The 25,585-nt window shown below is 46.0% G+C and overlaps 1 protein-coding gene across 1 annotated transcript in view; it reads right to left on the reverse strand.

Annotated features, from left to right (window-relative positions):
• The window catches only part of IGFBP7 (insulin-like growth factor binding protein 7), a 96,570-nt gene that overhangs the window by 31,936 nt on the left and 39,049 nt on the right, over positions 1–25,585 (reverse strand). The window contains exon 2 of the mRNA XM_012641113.1: positions 433–542. Coding sequence (XP_012496567.1) covers positions 433–542 — 110 coding nt within the window. The remainder of the gene's footprint in view (positions 1–432; positions 543–25,585) is intronic.

The raw sequence follows: 25,585 nt of genomic DNA on the forward strand, positions 1-25,585 counted from the left end.
TTGAGCGATCCTCCTGCCTTGGCCTCCCAGAGTGCTAGGATTACAGGTATGAGCCACCGCATCCGGCCAGAAACTCACATTCTTAACCACTGTGCTGAATCGTCTCTACTAAGGGCGCACACCTGCTCACACCCACGCGTGCACGCACATACCCACGAGCACACGTGCACACACACTCAGAGGGTGGGTCTGGGTGTTCAGCATTATCGTTCTTCCTGTTTCTCAGGTTCCCCGCTAGGACCCTGCTTACAAAAGCAGGGCAGGGACCGTTGCATGTCTGGTCAACCCAGCAGAGGTGACGGCCACACGGCTTGCCTTTTGAGGTGCGGCAGGCAGCGGAGTAGGCTGAGGCTCTGATGTTAGTACCGTCCTCGTGCAGTGCAAGGGAAGCTTGTCAGTTCAGGATGTCGTCCTGAAACCTGTGCCACTGACCTTGTTCCAGATGAGGACAGGCGTTGGGATTCCAATGACCTCACAGCTCAAGTACACCTGGGCGCCAGTGACGTTCCAGATGTCCTTGGGGGGCGTCACTATGGAGGGACCTGCAAGAGAGGGCAAAAAAGGCAAAGCCATCTTTTAAACAGCCCCTCACGGCAGCCGCATTAGTCAGCATCCGGAGAAGTAAATACTTGATTATGTTTATGAGGCCATCGCCTTTGAGGATTATCTGACGCAAATTTCAAAGACCAGACTGGCTTCCTCATGCCACCAGCATGACGTTTAAGCTCTCCTTTGGAAATGCATGATCTCCACAAACCGACAAAAACAATTAGGAAGAAAAATCTGTCGTTAAAATTTTCCTCTTCCCCAGACCCTGCTTAAAGGAGTTTTAATTGACCAGCTGTTTTGTATTATCTGAGACTTTCCTATTAGCATGGGGACGTTTTAGTTTCAAAATGCTTAATGTTTTTCTTCTTTGGCTTACCATTATTTCTGTTTTGGAGGGGAGAAGAGAGAGGCAACAGACAACCACTCCTTGGATAATGAAAGAAAAAAAAATCTCAGAGGATATTTGAACATGTGCTGGGCGCCCAGACAAGATGGCAGCCGTTGCCTCAAGCTTAGGATCTAAGGTCGACAAGGCAGGTGATCAGGCCTGGTTGAAGAGAAAAACACGGGGTGCTGTGTGCCTTAGGGGACCAGAAGGGGCACCTTTGAAAAGAAGGGGCCTGGGTGTCAATGAAGATGGTGCAAGGGTCCTTCTCCCAGCGCAGGTTTGGAGAGGCAGGGGTGGGAGAGAAGAGGGACGGTCTGCAGTGTGTGGCCAGGGACCCCCAGGGAAGGGCTCTTTCCCAGGGTTCTCTGCGTCCAGTTCCCTGGCAGGGGGCATTGGCAAATGGGGGTGCCTAAACAGAGTCAGCAGGTATGGAACCACCTGAGAGAGGCCAGCGTGACACCTCCCCACCCCTCCAATTCTGGAACACGCCCCTCCCCTTTGTATCCCAGCTCCCTTTGGAAGGAAGGTCCTGACTCAGAATCAGTATCTGCTATGTGCATCCTTTCTGCTACTAAAGCGGTGTGACTCTCGGGTCCTGGGCTTAGCAAACTATGGCCCGTGGGCCGAATCTGGCCCACCACCTGTTTTTGCATGGCCTGCAAGATAAGAATGGTGTTTGCATTTTTAAGTGGTTAAAAAAAATTAAAAGAAGGATAGTATTTCATGACGTGTGGACAAAGTGTAAGAAATTCACGTTTCAGTGTCCATAAAATAAAGTTTTATTGGAACACAGCCACGCCTATTTGTTTACGACTATCTCAGGCTGCTAGAACAGCTGTGGCTGAGGCTGTCCTCACTAAAAGGGTCATTATCTGGCCCTTTACAGAACAAAATTTGCTGATTCTTGGTCTAATCAACTGAGAGACTGATGCCTAAATATTATGGGAACATCTCAGGACTTTAATGCTTTATACATTCCCTGGAGCTGCTAGAAGCAGACCCCCTGGGTGATTTCTGGTTCAGCTCTGAAACACAACACTTTTGAAGCCAACAGATACTGAGAGAGCACGTGCTCACCAACTGCTCCTTTCTCCTCGGGGGCTGGGTCCCCAACATCTGCGGTAAAAGAGACATGTACACCCACGTTTTAGTTAGCATTTCAATTCTGCTGATTCTGAGTGGCAGGGTTCAGCCACCTTCCGAGACCTAGGGCAGTCCGCAGAGGAGGGGACGCAGAGCTGGGAGCCCGCGTTGCCCGTGGGGGACGGCGTGCTACTCCAGAGCCACACCTGGCCCTTACTTGAAGCTCAGCACAGTTGCTTGGAGGAATGAGTTAATTATTCCTTCTGAATTGCAAATCTCTGCTGCCTTGGATCTTCCAGCCTGGTGAAATATCTCCACTGCGGGGTCATCTTGCATCAGAGTCCTGGGGAAGGGACGACCTTCCCTTTAGGCCTGGAAAGTTTTCTGGCATAATCAGCATTCAAAGGACATGAAGTCTCCCCTTTTGCAACAGGGCTATTTCCAGCACGCTGTCATTTCTTGAAACAGAAAGGAAATGACCCCGGTATGCAAGATTTTCCCACCCCGCTAGAGTAGTAGAAGATGATTTTTTAAAATCCCTCGGGATATTTTTTGTTTTTCCCTCTGGTAAGAATGTACAAAACAATCAAAATTTGGAAAGCTCCAAATACGCTTTGTGCTTCCTTCCCTCCAAACCACAGGTCTGAGTAGGAAGCATGTATCCTGGCCAGGGGTCTGGGCTCTTCTGCTGCAGGCATGGACGTGGGGGGCCTATGGAGCGGTGCTGTGTTTATGCTTCTGGCTCTGTCTCAGACGTTTCCTAGTCTGGATGCACCAAATCAGAACCCTGCAAGGGCGGGGCCTCACCCCATCCCAGGCTTTCGCCAGGGCCCTGTGACCCCAGGGGCTTGGACGCCACATAGCCGGATCTGGCTGGACTTTGAAGTGCTTTTGTCCACCCCTCTGAGAGTCCTTGTGCTGCTCTGTCCTCCTTCCCACACACAGACTTGGCAGGAGGACCTCAAAGCTCAGGGGACCTCAAGGGACTGTTCTCAGAAGACCAGTGTTCAGAGGGCTGGAGGGGCTTGGGAACAAAGCTGCCTGTCATGTGTCCAAACCACACAAGCAATGCCAGATGGTTTTATTGTGAGCATCCGAGTGCCTCAGCCTTGCAAAAAAAAACCCACTTATTTTAACCTGCGTCTATGTCCCTGCAGTCAGGACAGTAGCAGAGTCAGCAGTCCTGGTCAGGGGCAGACTCTGGAGTGCTAATGGGAGAATTCCAGCCTGATTTTCTGTCGGAGATCTTGAAAACATGCTATGGATTTTTTCCCATGGCATAATGTTTTAGATAACACATTCTTGGTTTTAATATAATCTAATTTATCAAGTTTCTTTTTTACGGTTAGTGCTTTTTGCGTCCTGTTTAAGAAAATTTTTGTCAGATACAGTTTATGATGGGAAAAAAAAAATAAAAGAAAATTTTTGCCTAGCTCAAAGCTATAAAGGTCGATTTTCTTCTAAAAGCTTTATGGTTTCCTTTTCACATTTAGGTTTTTAGCCCATATTGAATTAATTTTTTTCTACATTGTGAGGTAGAGGTCAAGGTCATTTCCCCCCCCAAAAGGACATCCATGTACTTCAGCACCATTCATTGAAAAGACCATCCTTTTCCTGTTGGAACATGATAATTAATGCCTTTGTGGTAAGTCCATTGACTACGTATGTGTGGATCTATTTCTGGACCCTCTATTCTGTTCCATTGGTCTGTATGTCTATCCTTGCACCAGTAACCATGGTATAATTTAGAAATCAACTGTGCCAAAACTGAAGCACTAAATAGAGGGCAGATGTATTGTACTTATCTCCCTCCAGTCCTCTCATTATTCCAAGAAACAGAACATTCTCAGAGAAGCAAGAATTCTTTAAAAACATTTGGACCCAAGAATACTTTGAAAAAGAGTGATCACCAGGGGATCTAAGAATCATACTGTGGGTTCCTCTTTCTCCCTCCCAGTCCTTGGAATTCCTTACACATATAGGCTGAGTCAACATTTGGACTTTTCTAAGAACATAAATGATTTTGTCAATTCTGCCACCGGGCTATCCCCGGAATTCCACAGGGATTCCATACCACAGAACTCTGCATTATTGCTGACCCCTGTTGGGGCGACAGAGTGGAAGGGCAGAGGAGAAGTTTGCTACACAACATTTGCAAAAACCCTGGGCTGCTTCAAATATCCTTGAACAAATGCTGGATTTACTATCTCAAGGAAAAGCTTAACAAACAGTATCTAAACTGGGAAGTGCGAACCTGTAGAATGGCCCTTTGGTTTTGATATGTAGTCTCTTGCAAAGGAAAGTCAGATCAATAAATGATTAGAGTAATATTTACATGATTGACAGACCTCCCAGAGTGGGAGGAGGCAGGTTGGCCTCCCCCTGACTTCCCGTGTGGGAAGAATCCACAGGGCTTCAGCGTTCTTCCCACTCTCTTTGTTCAGAGCTGCAACCTACTAGGACATCTACTTAGTTTTAAGCTCTGCTTGGTTTTTCGTCACCTTACCTGGTCTGGAAATTTCCCCAGAGTACGCAGGTAAGTTTCTCACTTGGGGGAGAAACTCAATAAAGGCAGAGCACAGTAGCATTAGAGAAAGATGAGTGATGATACATAGTGAGAAAGAATGATCTAATGGCGACCCCACAGGGACACCAAGGGGAGGTGTCTTGTGTGGAAGAGAAGAGATGGTGAAATGCTCTTCATGGATCCTAGTGGCAGCCCCGACCACACCGCACTCCTCTCGCCCACTCTAAAGAACCATTTTCCCACATATTCCTTGGATAGGCAATTCCAGTGCCAATAATCATCTCGAATTCCATGTTTGTCTGCGATTCAATTCATGATGGCTCTGTTCTACCTTAGGAGAGCATGCCACTCAATGCCTCCTTACCAAATAACTTCTAACTCTTTCCATTCTGCCTTTTTTCCAAGAAGGCCTAAGCACATCCAGAATTTGTTTCTGTTTTGAAGAATAAAGGAATTTTTAGCTCACTCTGGGCTAATTTTCCCACACAGAAAGCTCAAAATCAGTCCTCAAGGCCAGGCCAAAGGCAACAACATGGCCATCTAAATCATGCTCAGTGTTTGGATTCCATTTAAAACAAGTCACAGAATTTTTAAGTGTATAGGGAAAGATACCAGGATAGGTCCAATTATTTATTTATCCTTGCCCTTGTTCTATTAAAGACTTCAGGCTGCTCAAACATCTGTCTAGCAAACATCCTGTCCATAGAAGAACTGACTGCACGCTGCCTCCCTCCCTCTCCCCTCCCCAGGCAACTCCAGAAAGCAACCACCTGCCCGCAGAGCTGCCCGGTGGCTGATGTGAACAAAAGTCCACCCAAAGCTTTCCTCACCTCACACCCACCCATATTTTCCTGTCTCAGAGGACTGTCCCCAAATCAGGCTATCCCATTTCTCTCTTCTATCTTCCACAACCCAGTCAACCCTCATTCAGTCTCTTTTGATCCCTCTCAGCCCTCTAAGTTCATATTCTTCCTCCCCTATGTTCTACAACTCTTGCCCAGTAACCTTCGACAGTCTCTTGGAGAAGCAAGAATTCTTCAAAAACATCTGGACCCAGGAATACTTTGAATAAGAGTGATCACCAGGGGATCTAAGAATCATACCGTGGGTTCCTCCTTCTCCCTCCCAGTCCTTGGAACACCTTACACGAATAGGTATTTTTAATCATTCCTTAAAGGGAAAGAAGAAGAAAGAGGAAGGGAGGAGATAGAGGAGAAGGAGAAGAAGGAAAAAAATGAAATGAAGAAAGCCAGATCCTAAATGGAGTTGTAGCAAGGAAGAACAAAGTTCTCAGCTTGGAAGAAAACTAAAATTCGAATTCATGAATCAGTGTCACCTTAGAAGGACCTAGAATTAGTTACAAGTCTCCTGCAGAATCTCCACCTCAGTCTGCGTCCTCCTCCTTAGCAGCTTTTAGTTAAGTTCTAGACAAATGCCCCCCACACTACCGGGTTACTTTGGGAATATTGGACTGTAATCTAGAAATAGCTACGTTCTGAGATATCACTAGAGATACAGAAAAGGACGTTTTGTAGATGGATGGATTTAAATGTGGAATATTATGACTTGCTTCTCTTGCTTCTGAAGAGTCTAAGAAGGGCAGTTCTCCCAAAACACACAAATGTCATGAGGCAAAGACTTCGAAATGGATTTAATTTTGAATGTGACCAGCAATTCATTCAAGCTGATTTTATATAAAGCTGTAGTAGAGAGGACAGAGTTAAAATTCGTTATCCTGTAAAAAGCACAGGCAGGGATAATGTTAAAGAAGTATGTGAACAACTTCCTAGTCTCTTACAGAGCACAAAGCACTTCCCAGCCATGACCTGAGATGTCCTCCCCATGTTACTATTAAAAAAAAAAAAAAGACAAAGCACTCTTGGGGATAGAACATTTGGCTCTGGATCCCCGTCTACGATTTATAGCCAAAAGACCTTGGACAAGCCACTTAACCATTTGTACAGAAGAAGAAACCAGGGTGTGTCTGAGAATGTTCTCTTTGGGTTTGGATGTGAGTGCACCTGTCATGAGTGTGTCCTGGAGCGCAGTCATGTGGCATCTCTGATATCTATGAAGTTCCGAGGTTCCACTGCTTGGCTCTGGAGCTCTCAACCTTTGCAAACCAGCATGTCCTTGCCTATCTAAATGCAATGTATGCGACTCATAACACAGTCCATTCTCCCAGGGATGAAAAAGACAGAGTTTAGAATGGTATCGCCCATTATCTAGTTCACCAATTTTTTCATCTGAAATAACTGCATAGGAGATGTTAGGAGAGGTCATGTTTTAAAGCTGAACATACTCCGCTGAACCTGGGAAATGGTCAAAATTAAATTTTCCCCAATAGTCAATTTCTGTCCTCCAATATTATATTTAACCACATATTTTTTGCTTCATTGCTTTCCTCATTTCCCCCATCAGCTCTTCCATTTTTACTCTACCAATTCACTCTTCTCTCTCACTTCTACCCAAACTCACTCTCTGCCCCCAGCATTCCTGCTCCCCCACCATGACATGCTCATCACCTCTTCTAAAACCTTTGCCTACGTTGATGAACCTGCCTACTTGCAATGTCTTCTTTCCTCTCATCTCTTGTCCACGCTCAACCCTTTATTTGATGCTCTAAGTCTGAAGTTTCATTTCCCTTTGACAATGTTTACAGCTCCAGGCCCCCCTAATTTCTTTCCTGAAGTCCTGTCGGGTCCAGAGTTAGTTCTACAGAGCTTAGTGCATCACTGTTCTCTAATGCTTTCCCCAGCTGGGCTAATTGAAGACGCCAGCATCTGATGGAATCAGAACAGAGCCAGGAGCTGTGGAATCAGATGCTGTTCATGTTCTTGGAAGGAGGGAGAGCCCAGACTATATGCAATGGGTAAAGGGGAGCAGCAACTTCAGAAAAACATAACGTGATTAGCCAAACAGAGCTGAGAAGATAGCCCCTGCCACGAAAACGCATCAGTGTACACATTGCCAAGCTACCTAACCAAAGTGGTGTTACAGCTACCTCTTATTTATCAGCCGACAGATTATTCATCAGGATTTTCTTTACTACCTGACTTTCTGTTGCCATAAGGGATGTTTCTTGGCTACTGCCCACTCATCAGCCAATGAGTCTATGACCAGGGGGTGCAAATGAATTTGAACACATATCACTCAAAGTAAATCCCACTGAGAAGGGTGGGTCTGGTAGGAGGTTAGGATCATCAATCATCCTTACATCAAAAACAAAGGGTTTCTTCCTCATGCTGCGTTACAGTATCCAAATTATGGTTCTCACTGAGTACTTATTAACATGGCTAAGATAACTGCCGTGTTAATGGCAGTATGAGCACTTCTCCAAGTTATGGTAGATTAGCAAACAGACACTCATCTTGATTCTTAATGATGCTGGGTCCTGGAATAGTTCATACGGAGAAAGTGTATTCATACCAAATAAGGAGAAAAGTGGAGTTTAAGAAAGATCTCAGATACCACATATGGAGATAAAGAGTTCAGACAACTTGGCAAAACTCCCTAGGTGGAGATGGGATTCCGATAATGCATTAAAGGGAAAAGGACCAAACAAAAGTACGAAATGGGAAAAGAATAGTAGGAAGGCACTATGGCCAGCAGGGGGAAGGGGATGAAACAAGTGGGAACTTCCTGATATTAAAGAAGGGGAAGCAGTAGCTGTATGGCTAATTAAAGAGCAGAGCCATCTGCCAAGGCAAGCCGAGGGAACTTCCAGAGGTGGGGTGACGTAGCAGCTGAACGCTGGTGTGGGATCTAGCACACAGTCTCAGGGTGTCAGTTGAGGACAGCAAGGGGAGGAGAAGAAAGTACTAAATCTTGAGCAGCATAGGCCACATTTAATGTCAGGGTTTTAGTTTAAGGCAAATTAATCTGGCTATGTTGACTACTGTTAGTCATTTACTCTTTAGTATGAAGGAAGAGCCAATAGCTTATAATGATCAGGTACTGGAAGACGCTGTCTGGGGCAAAAACATATAAGAACTGCTTCCTCTTTTCTCGATATAATCTATTGGGGTGGGATGGGGGAGGTTTAGCACATTAAGACTGAGAACAAAATGCTGGGGAGGTATTATAATAGATTGTAGTGAATCTGGAGCATGAGCTTGGAATCGGGAATTCTGCTCGGCCGCTCCTGAGTTATGCAACATTGCACAATTTTTTTTTAACTTCCCCCAGCTAATTTATCTGTGACATGGGATAATAATATCCAAGTCATTAGATCATCAGAAAGATCAAACAAGATACAGCAATTAGCACAGTGTACCTGGCATGGGGCAAACATTCAGTGGGTATTAGCTATTGCTTTTCATTTCAAAAGTTGGATTTCTATCAAAAAAGGTGAAAGGCAGGGACCTGCCTGAGCAGAGGAGTGGAGGCAGGAAAACGCCCGCCGGCAGTGAACAGCGAGCACACTGGGCTGGCTGGGGAGGGGCTTGTGCAACAGGAGAGGGGCTGAGGTTCACGCGGATTGGGGGCACCACGCGACGGCAGATGGGGTGGGGCTTTGGGGTCCAGTGTGTCTCTGACTGCTGGAGCGACATGATTTAAGTGGCATTTCTGGAGATGATTTTGGAGGTCTTTGCAGTTGGATGGGACACGGCAGGGATCAGGGCCTAACTCGAGGTGGTAGCAATGGGAATGCAGAGGAAAGGGGAAGACTTGAGAGATTATTCAGGAAGAACTAACGCGGCCCCATAACTGACTGGATGTGGGGAAGGGCGTGAGCCTCAAAGGCTGGAGGAGGCTGCTGCACCATGAACAGAAGCAGGGGTGTCATCGTGAGGAAGGTGCTGGATTGGAGAAGGGGAAAGGATGGGTTTAGGTTTAGACGTGCTGAATCTGACGCATCACCTGGGTAATGAAGAGACACTGCAGCCCATGGGGAGAGGAGAAGGGATGTGGAGTGGGGAGGCCGGGGGTGCCAAGGCAAACGCTGTCTAGTTGACATTCTCGTCCTGGGAAGGCTGTGCGGGTTCCTGTGTGTGGACGGGAGACAGCTTTGGCTTTCCTTCCCGCCAGCTTCTCAGTAGGGAATTCCATCAGCTCGCTGCCAACCCATCCTCACCCCGCCCTGGGCAAGGCAGAGAGGTGGACAGCTGGCCCTTGCTCAGCCACCAGCCACTAATTTGCAGGGGCAGGCCATCTGAGAGCAGACTGCCCAACACAATACAACCCCAGTGACAGAGCTCGCACATCTCGTGAGTGACATTCCCTGGCTGACTCCTTGTTACCTCTGGATTAATGGGACACCCATTTGGGCTCCAATCTTTGATGCTGCAAGTCTTCTTAGAGTGTATTAGTCTATTTCTTCTCAAGCAGACATAGTATTCAGATGTCTTCCTATGATGACTGTGAATCTTGCAACATCTCAAAATTATAACCACAAATTTGAACTGATCATGGAACATGAACAGAGAGTCACTTCTTGAAATTTGTTGCTTGCAAACAAATCTCTTTATGTTCTTGTTTTTAAAGATAGCGTCTCCCTCTGTCACCCAGGCTGGAGTGCAGTGGTGCGGTCATAGCTCACCATAACCTCGCATTTCTGGGCTCAAGGGATCCTCCCACCTTGGCCTCCCAAAGTGCTGGGATTACAGGTATGAGCCATTACGCCTGGCCACAAACAAATCTGTTATTTGATGAAGTTTTCATATTCTTTTCTTCTTCTTGGTGTGAGTCTACCACAAAAAAAGTGGAGTACTGACCAAGGGTCTGATTCCAGGTCTGGTGTCACCCTTGGTGGAACCCTGCTAATGCCGTAAATCCATGAAGGTTTAAAACCAAGTTCAGGGTGCATAAAAAAATAAAATAAAATAAAACCAAGTTCAGGAGTGTAAGGTGGTGAGCTCACTTTGGGAGGAGCTGATGGATGAGGTGACATGGGCCTGTGTCAGTAACATGGCCAGGGATGAGCTACCTCATTCAGCAAAGCTCCAGTGGAAGTTGGAATACCTAAACTACCATCAAAATACCAGACTGACTTAAGTCCATGTAAATTAAATTAGCAGGGCTAGAGTTTCATTTGGTTTGAGCACACGGAAGAATTGACTTTTTATAAGAGTGTCTTTCTGAAGGGAAACTCCCTAGTTATGTGGGTGTCTCCTGTTCATGTTCACGTAGCCTTGGAAATACTTTTGTCCACATCTCATGGGCCTGTCCTGTCTGGACTGTGACTCACCTTAAATCCAACATATGAAAGTTTTAAATCACTTTTTCCTATCCTGCAAGCACTGAACTGGGTGGGGAAGTTTCTGCAGTAGGGTACTGATTGCCAACCATGTGGATGGTCACACCTGATTCTGAGACTTCTAGAAGCCTAAACAGTGAGTTTCCCCTAGAACACTTCATCTGTGAGTCCCTGCCCGTCCCTAGTCCCCTGCATACACGGCCAGTGCCTGGCAACCTCAGGATCAGGAGGAGTTTTCTGAACTGGCCTACCTGAGAGGGGGTCTTCCTGAGACTGGAGGCCCCCCCAACCCTCAAAGCCTAGTCTCCATCCGCGGGCTCTGTGCTGGCTGACAAGAGTGGCAGTCTGGTTAGAAACAGATGTCCTGGAACCCTGCCCCTGGGGAGAAGGAGATAACAGATTCCCAAATGGCCTTCAACTTCGGGAAGGTTGGACTTGCTAAATCTACACTCTAGAACATTTTGGAAAGCTGAAGAAGGCTGAGGCCTGAACTCCAGGGAGGCTCTGGGGGCTACTACAGTGGGGCCAATTCTGCTGTCCCCTATCCACCCTGACAACCCAGGAGTGCCAGGGAGCTTAACACCCTGGGCCTTCTTTAGTAGCAGGCTACTGTTCTTCAGCTCCCTGAGAGCTAGCCAAGCCTTCAGCACCGCTCTTTGCCCCAGGTAGACATTTATACTGCGGGAATCCCAGCAAATCCTTTGGGCCAAGCTGACAGGCTAGAAAGAACCAGTGGAATTTCACAGCAAAGTATAGGGTGACCCTCCTAGACTAGGGGTTACCAAACAGAGATTTGCTCAGTCTCCAGAAGGTTATGCAGATTGGAAAAGATATCCTAAAGGGGTATCTACAGAAATAGCAGGTAGCAGACCTGCAGAGCCAACAGGAAAAGCCCCAGCCACCCGGGTACTGGCCTCTACGAACGATTCTGTCTTGTGGGATCTTACTCCATGGTTGCCAATCCTGGCCACACACCGGCCTCATCTGGGTGTGTCTACCGGTGCCTGGGCTGCACGCCCAGAGCTTCTCCCTGGTCTGGACCAATACCTGGTGTGACACAGGTATTTTTTAAAAACTCCCTAGACAGAAGCACTCAATTAAAACATGGCTTTAGGGTACGAGATACTCAGATGGTAAGGAAGACGGGACAGTGGAAAGCTAGAGAGGAGGAGAGGTGGACAGATGTGCAGAAATTATGTTCCTGGGTGTTTCGGGGGAGTGAGACACCAAGTAGCACGTAGGAGGTGCAAGATTCAAGGGGAATCGAGAAAACCCGGTGCGCTGGTTCTGGGTGACGGGTACAGACAGCTGATGCCACCCCCATCACCACCAGCGTGTTGAAGTTGTTATTACTTCCGTCCTGTGGGGGACAGTGGGCAGTGTCTTCCTTCCCTCCCTTTGACAGAAGCGTCGAGTTGCTGTTCTCAGAGTCTTAGCCGTTCTCTTCTGCACCGTTTTCCATTTTCATAAAACAGAGCAGTCGGCTCCCACTTGCACCCTGATCCCCTCCTAATCCCTACCCTCCACTGCACCGCTCAGAGACGGGGCTCTACGTCTTGAGTTTGCGGGTCCTATTTAAAATCCTGCTCCCTCGGGGCCCTCGGGATTGCTCATTTCTTGTCCAGCCGCCTCGCTGTGAAGACACATTCGACCGGGCTTCAACAGGGCGGGAGCAGGCTGAGATACAGGGATGTCTGTGTGACAACTGCCCCCTTCGGGCCTCCAAGGGGCAGAGCGCGGGGCGTGCCGCCTGCCTGGTGGGCATCTGGCGTTTGTACTCGGTGATGCTTTTGCCCTTCAGGCTCCAGTCTCGGTTTTAGTTGGTGCAGCTGCCTTGTCTCCTTGGCCGACACCCCAGACGTCACCCAGCCATGCGTGACTGCGCTCCTCTGTTCCTTCTCTGTGTTTGCCCCTCTTCCAGCTTGTCCCCTCTGGCTATTTTCTGTGCCCTTTTGTGATGTCCAGAGACTCAAAAGCTCTCAGATATTTACCCCGTCCTTAGTTTATGCCAGCATTCTCAGATTTTCTCCCAGCTTCCTAGTAGGATTTAGTGTGTCTTGTCCCATTTTCTGCATTTTCTAGTGCTGCGCTTAAGGCTGAAACGGGAACAGAACACTCCTCTTACCCCTCGTGGGCTGATTCTCCCTGAGTGTGTGTCTTGAGTACTTACGATGTGTGTGGCTGTGTGTTCCAGCACCACAAGACGATTTTTCTGAGTGCTGAGTGGAATTCGTAGCATAGAAGGTGCTAGATGTGGGTGCAGCGGACAGCCTTGGATGAACTAGATCCTTCAGTGAGGCTCAGAAGTGCCAAATATCACTGCTCTGCAGTCGGGGAAATGGGTGTGTCTCTGATCGTGGGACAGGAGGACCCATCTAGTGGGAACTGGGGACTTTGCATAAGCACTTTTGTCACTTAGTCACTTAGTGAGGCGAGTCACACTTTCTTACCAGGCTGCGGGACAACGTGGAGCCCGTCTTGCTGGGTGTGAGCTGTGAGAAATGGGGCGCACGGGACGTGCTCCCCTAGACAAAGGGATCCTGGGCCTGGAAATGCTGCTCTTATTGGCATGTATAGGACCAGAGATCTTTGCTTCGGTACTTTGACTATTGGTCAGGCAGTGATTATTTTTCTGTAGTGAATAATGATTTCTTTTTTGGAGTTTTGTCTTTGTTTTACTTGAATTGTTAATTCCTTTACAGCGCAGAAAGAAACAAGGAAAGGGTTTTTCGTGGTTTCTCTGGTAGACTGGGTTTTCAGGTTGAGGATATTATACCTTTACAAGAGTCACTACGTGCAAAGTATCCTGAGGGTGAGGAGAGCATCCTAAAGCTTGGATGAGCCCATCGTAGAGACACCCTTCTCCTCTGCAAGTTTTCCTTCTAGAGCAACCACGAGCTCCAACCTTGGAGATTTTATTCTTTTGTTTAAGTAAAGGAAAATAATTTCCTTGTAGAACAAGGGGGATTTCAGATTTGGCAGCTCTTCAGAGCAGCCAAACATAAAAGTAGGAAACTCATTCTTTATAGACCTGGGGAAGAAAATGCTCTCAATACTCCTGAAATTGGCCCTGACACTGCAGTTTGTTTCTCCCTGGACCCTGCCTTTTGGGTACATCCTCAGGTGGTCTCTTTAGCAAAATGTGTGACCCCTTTAGAAAGCTGGGGGCCTCAAAGATGATGACGGCATCTCTGAACTCGGCTAAGCCAGGAGACTTCAAGCATCAAGACGATGTCTTTTGACAAGCATCAGCTGCCTGCGAAGGAGGGGAAAAGGTGGAGAAGCAATGCAGGATTATGGGCTCTGAGCCCCTAAATCAGTTGAACTGACACTTGAAGAGAAGAAAACACAAAGTAAACTCAGAGAAAATAAGAACAAGATCCTTGGGACAAGGATGACACTGGCCTGTCTCCAAATTTCCACCCACATATCCATGGGATCTTGGCCTCTCTGAAGACCAGAGGGTCATGATCTCTGGAGCTGAAAGTGATATAATCCAATTCACAGAAAGTTTCTGGGTAGTTTTTTTTTTTTTTTAAATGAGCAAGCAGCATTTTAACCTACACAATAATAATGAGGAGTAACAATTCCATAAATATTCCACACTGTCAGCACTAGAGAGCTTTCCCCAGTGGCATGTAACATGCTCAGAAGATGATTAAAGAACAGATCTTTCTGGAACATACTGATCATGTAAAATTCGGATGGCCGGAGGTTTAATTCCTAATAATTAGCGGTTATCAAGAGAAAAATGTCATCTTATCATCGTCAACTTTAATACCCATTCCTGTAATTAGAGCACTAACTTCGACTACTGCCTAGTTGAATTTATTTTTTAAGGCTAAATTATTATGGAAAATGGTAATAAAAGTTGAGAAAGGTCTACTGTAATACTAACGAAATCAGATTTCAGCATCGTATTGCATTCAGTAGGTAAAAACATGGAATGGACCAATTCATTCGGGCCCACCATGAACTAAGTGCTATGCTGGGTGACTTCAGAGATAGAAAGAAGGTAGCGTTGGACCCCTTCCTGATAGGGATTTCCAGTCCAGGAAGTGTAGACAGACAAGTAGACAAGCAATTATAACACAGGTGGAGTGAAACTGGCCCCATGATAGAAATACAACTATAAAAAATATTCTTACTGAGTAAGTTAGAACTGAATTCAAGGAAGAGGAAAAGGGCTTTCAAAAGTTAAAGATGGTGGGTGGGGGTAGGTAAGGAAATTTCAGGTAAGGGGATCAGCATGTTCAAAGATGTGGGAAAGCTTGGTGTAACCTTTGCAGGAACAACAGTAATACAATAGTCCTCCCTTATCCGTGAGGGATACTTTCCAAGATCCCCAGTGGATGCCTGAAACCCCACTTAGCACTCAACTCTATATGGTTTATACGATGTTTTTTTCTATACATACATACCTCTGATAAAGTTTAATTTGTAAATTAGGCACAGTAAGAGATTAACAATCATAACTATAATAAAGTGAACTATTATAACAATATGCCAGCATCACTACTCTTGTGCTTTGGGGCCATCATGAAGAGAGACTGCGATATCACAACAGATGGCTACTAAGTGACTAACGGTCCGGTAACATCTACAGTGTGGACCTGCACAAAGGGACAATTCACACCCTGTGCTGGATGAAGTCGGACAGTGTGAGTTTTCAACACGATACTCAGAATAGTGTGCAATTTCAAATTTCAAACAGAATTGTTATTTCTGGAATTTCCCATTTAATATTTTCAGACCACAGTTGACCTCAGGTAACCGAAACTGAGAAAAGTGAAACTGGGGATAAAGGGGGACCACAGTACTCTATAATGGTATTGGGCTTTTATACCCATGACTCCACTTTGATTTTCCCAACAAGCTTCTGAGCTAAGCTAGTCCTTTGACAGATAAAGAAATTGAGGTTCGTTGAGGTTAAGCATCCTGGGCAAGGTCACACAGCCTGGGGGTGGTGTGGCCAGGACATGAATCTAGGTTTTCTGAGTCCAAACCCACAGCTTTCCCCATGCAACTCTGGCACCTCCCTACCTAATCCAGTAGGGCTGGGGTGTTCCGTCTCATTTTGCTTTACTGGAGGGCAAGTTGTTTGGAAAGAAGGCAATGGAATCTTGAGACCTAGAGGCCAGACTAAACTGCAGAGTTTTCAATGTCAAGCCAAGGAGATTAGTTATGTCACAAGTTATTGAGATGGAAAGGAAAACAAGAGGGTGGAAGCATTAATATATTTTGGAGAAGAGGTCACACAATTGCTGGAATCATAACGGGGGTCATGCTTACCATTTCATACCCTGGCCTGAAACGTGTCCATGGTGTTATCTGACTGGTTCTGGGTAAGCCATTTGGGCTTGTGACCCCCAACAGGCCAGGATCATCCTCCTTGGACTGAATGCTGGGTGGGTGGACGTTAACTCTATTGTAGCCAAATGGCTAGTGTCCTACTCCTCCCACCTTAGAATAAAACGATCTGGGAACTCCAGCCCTTTTCATTGGATTTTAATGTTTTCAATTAATGTTTAACATGAAAATCAATATTTGAGAATATTCTTCGTGTTTCATCTTGCAAATCATTACAAAGATGCCATATGCATAGAAATTACCTTCTATGGCAGGAATCCTATGAAAACTTTAAAAATCAATTTTAACACTTTGTAGACACTCCTGGGCAGAATCAGCAATCATTATATTAGTGAAAATGTTTTCTCCCTGGGATTAGGTATGTTTTAGATTTACATCCTCATCTTGAGAAAAACTTTACAACTACTAGAAAGGGGATAAGGTCCTGAATGAATATATTTACTAAACTATGAAATCCGGAATAAATAGATCTGGCCCTGAGTATCTTCCCAGCCTTGTTTCTTGCCATATCCCTCTAGATCTCTGAGCTCTAGCCATAATGAACTTCCTGTAGCTCCTCCCTAGGTCCTAACATTTGCACATGCCATTCCTTTTTCTAGAACATTCCTCCCATTTCCCACCCTTCCCCACAAGTGCCTGGTTAGCTCCTAGGTATCATTTAGGGCTCAGCTGAGTCACCTCACCTTTTGTTCAACAAACCTCCCTTGACTCTTCCTTGCCCCCCTCCACTCCCCATTCCTGTCCCCACCCCCACTTAGAATGGAGGCCTCCTTTTTTTTTTGAGACAGGGTTTTGCTCTGTCACCTAGGCTAGAGTACAGTGACATCATAATAGCTCACTGCAACCTCAAACTCCTGGGCTCAAGCGATCCTCCTTCCTCAGCCTCCCAAGTAGCTGGGACTACAGGTGCATGCCACTATGCCCGACCAATTTTTCTATCTTTTGTAGAGATGGGGTCTTGCTCTTGCTCAGGCTGGTCTTGAACTCCTGGCCTCAAGCGATCCTCTTGCCTTGGCCTCCCAGAGTACTAGGGTTACAGGCATGAGCCACTTTGCCCGGCACCCTTCTTAGTTCTCACGTGGCTGTCTGTATTGACCCTTATCACAGCATTTTCACAACAATTACAGCTGTCAGCAGACCCCATTAGACTGTGGCCTCAATGCTGGTAAAGACCAGCCAATCTATTCTCTCTCATGTTTTTGCTGTGACCCAATGGCTAAGCACTGAGTAGGTGGTCAACAAAGGCTCAGTAGTTGAGTGAACCAATGCCACTACCAAAATACATACCAGGTTTAGTATTTTCATATGAAGGTTTAAACAGCAAGAGTTTAGAAACCCTTTGAAGAAACTGGCTTTCTTTGTTATTAATTATTAAAAAGACTTTTGGGGGCTCTGGAATTTGCCAGATATCTTTAGCTGTGACTACTATTACTCCAGAGTTCGTACAAGGGCACGTTTTAGCATTTGGAAAAGGTTAAAGTGCAGGGATTTTGATTAACTGTGACCTATTTAAAAATTGGTCCTCAGCTGTTCGTAGGTACAAATAGGTCAACGTTTAGGTATGCCCTTTTTATGTCCCTGACTCAGCCACTCAACGAGAGCAATAAAGTGGCTAGAGTTGCTGATTCTAAATTTTTATACTTATACTAACATAGATCATATGTTAAAAATCCATAAAAAAGAAGCAATCCCATTTAAAAGTTTAGATAAAACCCAGGAGACAAGAGATAAACACTGGCTCTGTAGCAAAATATTTATTAGTTAATTTATAAGATTCAAAAATCCAGGGTCACTAGTCAGATATTTTTAGTGGGAGAAACTAGTGTGAAGTTTGGGGCAACTATTTAAAAGTGCAGAAGTGCAACTCTACGTTGACAAGCAACAGCATTAGATTGGAAGGGAGAGATTTAAAAGAAACAACCAGCAAAGCATAAGTCCCAGTTATACAAAGATGTGAAAAATATTTAAATGAGGATTTAAGTGAAAAACATCAACTTAAATATGTTTCCCAACATGAAAGAAGAACTGCTGATTCCATAATGCAGGGAGAAAGCTCGCACTAAGGGACAGGCTTTAGCGGTCTGGGTGACAAGAAAGCGTATAGAGATTTTCCACTTGTGGTCAATAAATCCTCCCCTATTAATATTTTCTTATTCTTAAATTATTGTATAGCCAATGAACTTTAGACCTGCAGGGCCCTAAGATCCATCTTGTCCAAATCTCATAGATGAGGCTTTGTGGTTAAATATTTGCCCAAACTCATTCCCAGATGATGGCAGAAAAGGAATTAGAATTACATGACTTCATCTCCTTGCGCTTGATTAATAACACAGAAAAAATGTGATCTGCTCTCAATCAGCTGGCTACCGTTTAAACAGTACGAAGCAGAAAGATTACAAAGCCACTGAGAAAAGCCACTAGGCATCCATGGCGCCATTTCCTAGGCAGATGGTCAGCAGACAGTTTAGTTGTGGGAGTATTTCCAAGTTGCATGAATGAAACATGGACGAATAAGATAGGGCTGGCTCCACGAAAGTAATTCCCCCAATTCCCTTGAGCCGTGGATTTGGAAACCTGCAGCCTGCTCTGGAATTTGGGAAGAGCACAGACAGAACTGGGTAGAACTCTCTGTGTGACCTCAGCCCACGCATCGAGGTTCCCAGGTGCCAGCTCGCCCACGGGCTGTGGCTGAGACAGAAAAAACAAAAAGAAAAAAAAAGTCCTCTCCAAACACACGCATAAGCAAAACCTATCTTCCTGTGTTCTCTGCCAAGGGAACTGGAGCAAAGGACACGAGCTCGGGACCCTGATTCATCCATCAAGACAAATAAACTCAGTCTACGGCGGCGAGGAGGGCAATTTATGAAGCAAACAAAAGTTCAGTTTTGGAAAGCGGCTCTGGAGAGAACACAGATGCCATCCCTGGAATCTAATTCCACAATGAAAAGAGAAAAGAGCTCACTCTTAAAGCATGGAGTACTGAAAATGCCACCAGGCAAACACCCTTGAGTGGCATCTCCAGAGGCTGGACCTCCAAGATGGCGCCCTCCTCCCGCTCCGCAGAAATGTGGAGTTTGGGTTCCGAGCCAGCTCCCTGAGCTGAGGGAGCATCCCCACTGGGCCTGGTGACACTGTCCCATTTCAGCAGCCGCAAACAGAGCTCTGACTGGTGTAACGTACTTCCTCCAGGAGTGCTGAGCTCCTGGGCTGGGCTGGGGCACCCAGACTGTGCCCTGGTCAAAGACACTTTCCTCATCTGCATGACTTCTCTTGTGGGCCCCTGGCCTCATTCTCAGGAAATCTCGGAACACGTGTTTCAGTGACTTACTCTCTTCCATTTCCTCTCTCTGCTCCACGGTGGGATCTCAGACAACCCTCCCTGTTGGCCTGCCAGTTGCTCCCCTTGCTCCCAGCCCACACACCAACTACAGATGTGAGTTTGTGTTCACACCGCACACACTCGCTCTTTCTTTGTCCCCCAGCATCACTAGAGTATTTAGCCCAGGTCCTGTTCATCTTTCTGCTGTGTAGATGTCCCACCCCCTTGTCAAACTCCCCCCTTTTAGGGGGAGCTTAATTCTGCTCCCCTTGAGTGTGTGCTGGACTTAGTGACTTGCTCTAGTGAAGGGACAATGTGTGACTTCTGAGACAAGGTCCTAAAAGGCTCTGCAGCTTCCTTCTTGCTTTTTCTTAGGTTACTTGCTCTGGGAGAAGCCAGCTGCCATGTTGTTAGGATGCTCAAGCAGCACAGTGGCGAGGTCCATGTGGTGAGGAACTAAGTTCTCATAACAACAGCCGAGTGAGTGAGTTAATGTGGAAGGTGACCAAGGTCCCTGCTGCTGTCTTTACTGCAGCCTCAAGAGCCCCATGAGTTCTACCCCAAATTTTTGACCCACACAAACTGTGTAAGGTAATAAATACTTATTGTTGTTTTAGGTTACTAAGTTTTGAACTAGCAATAAATAGCTAATACAACATCTTTGAACTTTCTCCATGATCAGCTAGAGTTCTCCATTAATTAATGATCATAATCTCCTTTTGGACTATGAGGGGTTTTTTTGTTTTGCTTTGGTTTTGGTCATAAAGTCCTCTCCTCAAGGGTTAGGGTAAAAAAGCCAAAACCAAAACAAAGCGTAAACAACACATATTTATATGGGGTCCTCATGGATGGACATTTATTAATTTGGGATCTTTAGGGCTCAGTCCCAAGGAGAAGTCTGCAATGATAATATATATTTTCAAGGGCTGTTCTTAACATGTTCTTTGTAGCTGCCATCCTAGAATCTTTTATGTTACTTTCATCATTATATAAAAAAGAATCGGAACTTACGTCTCCCCAGGATCCCCAAAACATAAGGCTTAACTGTGAGCAACTGTAACATTAAACACCTTGTAGAAGAATCAAGAGATTTTTCTTCTTGTTAGTCTTGTATTTACAATTTCAGAAATAGTAAGTGAGATTAATCTGTCCTATGCTATAACACAGATGAACCCGGAGGACATTATGCTAACAGAAATAAGCCAGTCACAGACGGACAAATACTGCGTGATCTTATTTGCATATGGCATCTAAAGTAGTCAAACTCACAGATAGCAGAAAATACAAGGGCGTTTGTCAGAGGCTAGGAGAGGGGGGAAATGAGGAGCTGCTTTTCAATGGGTGTAGAGTTCTAGTCATGTGAGATGAAAAAATTCTGGAGCTGTGCTGTACGACAACATACATACACTTAACAATACTGTACTGTACACTTTAAAATTTGTTAAGAGGATAGATGTCATGTAATGTGTTTTTTATCACAATAAAAAAAATAGCAAGTGAGATTAAAATGACCTTATTCCAAGATTCAAAGCAGAGATTTCTTTTTTTGCAACACTCCAGCACGTTTCCAATAGACCACTGAGTATCATACTGTCTGAAAAACCCCTCAAAACTGAAAAATCTTTTTACTTGTTTCTCATAAAAAACAAAAAATGTTGCTCTCTTCTTCCTGGAGAATAATAGACAAGGTACGAAAAGAGGTGGATGTCATACAAACCAAACATAAGGAGAGGATGTTACAATTCCAAAAAGTTTGGGAATCATTGATCTGGACATATATTGAAGTTTCAAAAGAAGTGGGCTTAGAAAAAATACCTGAGCATTTGAAAAGCTAACCTCCAGGCCCAGCACGGTGGCTCACGCCTGGAATCCTAGCACTCTGGGAGGCTGAGGCGGAAGGATCGCTTAAGGTCAGGAGTTCGAGACCAGCCTGAGGAAAGAGCAAGACCCCGTCTCTACTAAAAAGAGAAAAAAATTAGTCCCAGCTACTTGGGAGGCTGAGGCAGGAGGATCACTTGAGCCCAGGAGTTTGAGGTTGCTGTGAGCTAGGCTGACGCCACTGCATTCTAGCCCAGGCAACAGAGTGAGACTCTGTCTCGAAAAAAAGAAAAAAGAAAAGCCGACCTCCAAAGGACTGACATCACCAGTTCACTATCTAATTCTCCCAGCAGCAAAGACGTGTGTAGACACAACACCCAAGGGAACAGGGTGAAACAGACGCCAGTGAAGACTGAGAAAGCGATGAGCTAATGCACAGATAAGAAGGGCCGAGCGACACATAGTAAGGGCAGAAAAAATACACAAGACTGAGACACTTGCTCTTTGATGGTCCATGATCGGGATACAAAAGGAAGAACACATACAGGGCAAGAGTCTGTCATAGCATTTTCCACAGAAAGAAGGAAATAAAGTATCAGAAGATGGGCAATTGTCACAGTGCGTGCACGTAATTATTAGTGCCGTGTAGTAAACCAGGAACAGGATTAGCTGAAGGCACTGAGGGAAGTGTAAGGAAACTCTGGATATACAAAGAGAAGGGGACAGATAATGTTTAAATTGAGAACATGCCCTAATGCTCTCGAAGTTGACTGACAGCTGGAGCATGCTTTCTCTTCAGTCTTTCCTCAACTCGCTACTTTTGTACATCAAATCCTAGTTCTCTGAAGCTTCTGAAGGTGACGAGAGCAATCACAAAGCTACAAGGAAGCCTTTTGGGCCAAGACTGGAGAAGGCCTCTGCGTCCCTCATCAAGACACAAGGAAAGGTCTGAGCTGGGAAACTGAGCCACTGGGTGGGCTCCGTCGGGCCCGCCACTCCCAGGGTCCCCCTTGGTATCGCTTCGGGACAGAATCTCACCAAAACACCCTGACCTGCCCAGTGAAGAAACTCAGCCTGGTGGGGAAGCTTGATGGCGTGTTGTGGGCCATTTGTGGGGCTGGAGGAGCAGAGAATAAAGACAGCAAACAAGCAGAAGGAAGTGGGGCAGGAGCCCTTCTGATTATTGAGGTTTCCGCCTTTCTAGGCTGTTGAGGGTCCCTCACAACAAAAAAAAAACGGAGGGTCCTCTGCGGGAGCCTCAGGCACCAGATCTCTTCAGGTGTCCCTTGGGAATCTTGGGTGACTCTTTTCCCTCTTTCTTCTAGAAGTTTTCCCAGAGTAGGACCATTTTTCCCTCAAAATGTTGATTGGACCCACGGTACAATGTTGTCTTATTAAGAAAGTAACTTTATAAAGAGGAGGCTGGTTCAAATAGAAGTAAAACCAAAGAAGTACTCATCTAATGTTTGATGGAGCCTTTTCTATCTGTTTCCTCTCTCCTACTCTCTCACTTCCCAACTTAAAGAAAAAGTCTGACTGTTTTATTCTATCAACGCAGATTCTGTTTATCTATGCATTTCCATTATGGCTAACACATCCCGCCCCCCCCCAAAAAAGTATATTTCTTGCTGAAAATATCACATTTAACAAATCCCTTTGGGGACAGAAAAAAGTGCAAACCATTGAAAACGATTAGTTTATGGGAGGAAGAAGTCAGTCCCAAATCACTCCTCTTCATTATCCTCCAGTTAAATGAGGTGGACGCCCCAGGCCACGTTTATAATGATGGAACATTCTTCGTCTCTTACTGCAGGCGGGAACCAGGATTGTTCTCAAATCAAAAATGCAAAATGCAAAACCAAAAGCTTCAATAAGAAAACCTTTGTCTTCCCTTCTGAGTGTCTAAGCCAGCTCCCGCCAGCTCGCAGACTGGCAGGAGGGGAGAGAGCGCCACCCACGAGGGAGCCTCAGTGCCCTCTGTTTGAGTAAGGTTGAAAAAACCCTAAAAACACAAATGTGATCAGTCTCGTGGATCACTGTTGAATGGTACAACACACACACACACATTTCAATGTATTAAATAATTTATTGAAATAGAACTGCTAATTAAAGAGGCCAATCCATTTGAAGATGGGCTCTCCCCGAGCCTGTTCATTGTACACGACTTCCTATTTCTTCTGCTCTGAGCACACCTGGCCTCAGGTTAATGAAGCCCCGAGGGCCCCGTGTACAAACGGTGGTGGTGGAGTCTGGCTGGAGGAAGCGTGTCCATCCGTATAAAGTGCGGCATGAGGACGTGTTGGCCAAAAGTGATGCCCACCTATGTTACTACTCTAGGTCCTACCAAAGACACCGTTTTCGATATATTTGGGGAATGAAACGCTAGCTTGGTATTTGCAAAGAATGCTCCTCCTGCTACAGCCTTTGGAAAGCCACTTCTGGTCCATCACTCTGTTTCATGCTGTCAGTGAGTACACATACGTCTCAGCGAATCAGGAGAGTTCTGCATGTGCTAGAAGGATCAGTCAGTAGAGGCCTATTTGGGGCTTTCACATCTAGCGTGTCTAATGTCTTCCTCCATCTGTGCTGACAGGTGAAAGTTTGCATTCAGTCCGGCCTTGGAGCCGGTTCCTGACCCCTTAGGCTTAGTAGACGAAGCAGCCCTTGTTCTCCGACACTGGCCATGTTGCAGCACACACAAGGGAAGACGGCCTCTCTTTACTTTTCCCTGGTGGTCTCTGTGTGGGTGGCGGGTCCTCTGACAGCACACACCCGGCCATCAGGCCCCCAGCACTCAGCCCAGCAGGAGGGATGGCCTCAGCCAATATTAGACCAGGCCTAAGGGAGCCACACTGGTCTTGCTGTGGCCTGCTTGGCCCTGGAGGACAGCAGCGTATTCAGGAAGGCGGCTCCACATAAGTTTTCAAAGCTTTGGGTCTGCTTTGAGCAGATTTTTTTTCCTGAGGATTGGGAACCTTGGCTGGGGGCAGGGGACTGGTTATAAGGAATGCCCCAGAAGTGCCCAAGATCTCTGGCTCATGAGGTGAGGGTAGGATGGGCCTTCTCGGGCAGCTCGCTAAGCTTCCACGAACACACAGTAACTGGCTAGAGTACAAGCCAGCCCAGATACCAATACCCCTGTCACCATCACGGCCACCTCCACAGCCACCGCGCATTTGTGGAGAACTTTCTAAGGCGTGTTCTCTTACTTGAGTGCAGCACGGCCCTGTGCAGTTGATCAGTGTGAGCACTGCTGCACGAAGGTGAGGGAAAGGGGAGGGGCAGGCCAGGAGGACGCGGTGACTCAGCCAAGGCCAGCGGCTCATCCAGCCACCAACCCAGCAGGAGCAAGTCTCCAAACCACCTGCCCCGCTTTTCTCTTTGGAAAATGCATCTCTAACCCGGAACAAAACCATTTCGTTGTTTCTGCCCCTCCTTCCCTTGCCCTCTCCCACCTGCCTGCGAAGGTGTTAAAAAGTAAAAAGAAGCCCCAAGTGGTATCTGGTTCTGCTCCCACTCCGGCAAGCGCAAAAGCCCTGCAGGCCTCGCTCATTTCTCTCCTCTCAGCAGGACACACTCAGTTTACTCTCCAGCCCGAATTCAGGGGCATAAGCCCAGCGCTTGCCCAACGCTCCCATCCCTTTCCTCCAGCTCTTAAAGTTGGAGAAAGATCCATCACTCCTTGCCTCTGTCCTATGTATGCCTTTCCAGCGACCAAGCTCTATTTTAAATTTTTATTCGTTTATTTTTAATAGACCACCAGGACCTTGGACCGAGCTCTTTTTAAATACCTTTTCAGACAGCTTGCTTCTTTTAAAGTCTCTCCATTAACAGAAAAAAGATACAGCTCCCAAATAAAAAACAGCCGCCAGCACCCAAGTATCGTCATGCTCCAGGAATTTAAATTGTACTTCATTTGGCAGAATCTGTGTTAAAACAATATAGCATTATCTACTCCGCATGCACTCGACGCCCTCAGGGTAGAGTTGCGTATTATGTGAGTTACTAAATCTGGTTGGAACTCAACAAGAAACAGCGTCACGGGGAGAGATCTGTGCCGATTGGACCCTTCGCTGATCACGTTTCAAAGCCTGGTGCTTTGCTAAAGGGCATCTTCCTTCAAAAATAAGCAATCCCATTACTCAGAGCCTTCTCTGCACACCATGGCTTTGAAGGAATTTGATGGTTTGCAAATTCAAAGTTGAAAATTAAAAACCCACAACTAAGACTTGAATCCATTTATTCATGGTAAAATGAATATAGCTTTGAAAAGTCTATCCTCATTAGGATCAGTTCAATGTCATCTGTGATCTGGGGTGAGGCCGCTTAACT

This window comes from Propithecus coquereli, unplaced genomic scaffold (assembly GCF_000956105.1).
Source record: "Propithecus coquereli isolate 6110/MARCELLA unplaced genomic scaffold, Pcoq_1.0 Scaffold162, whole genome shotgun sequence".
Classification (NCBI taxonomy): Eukaryota; Metazoa; Chordata; class Mammalia; order Primates; family Indriidae; genus Propithecus; species Propithecus coquereli.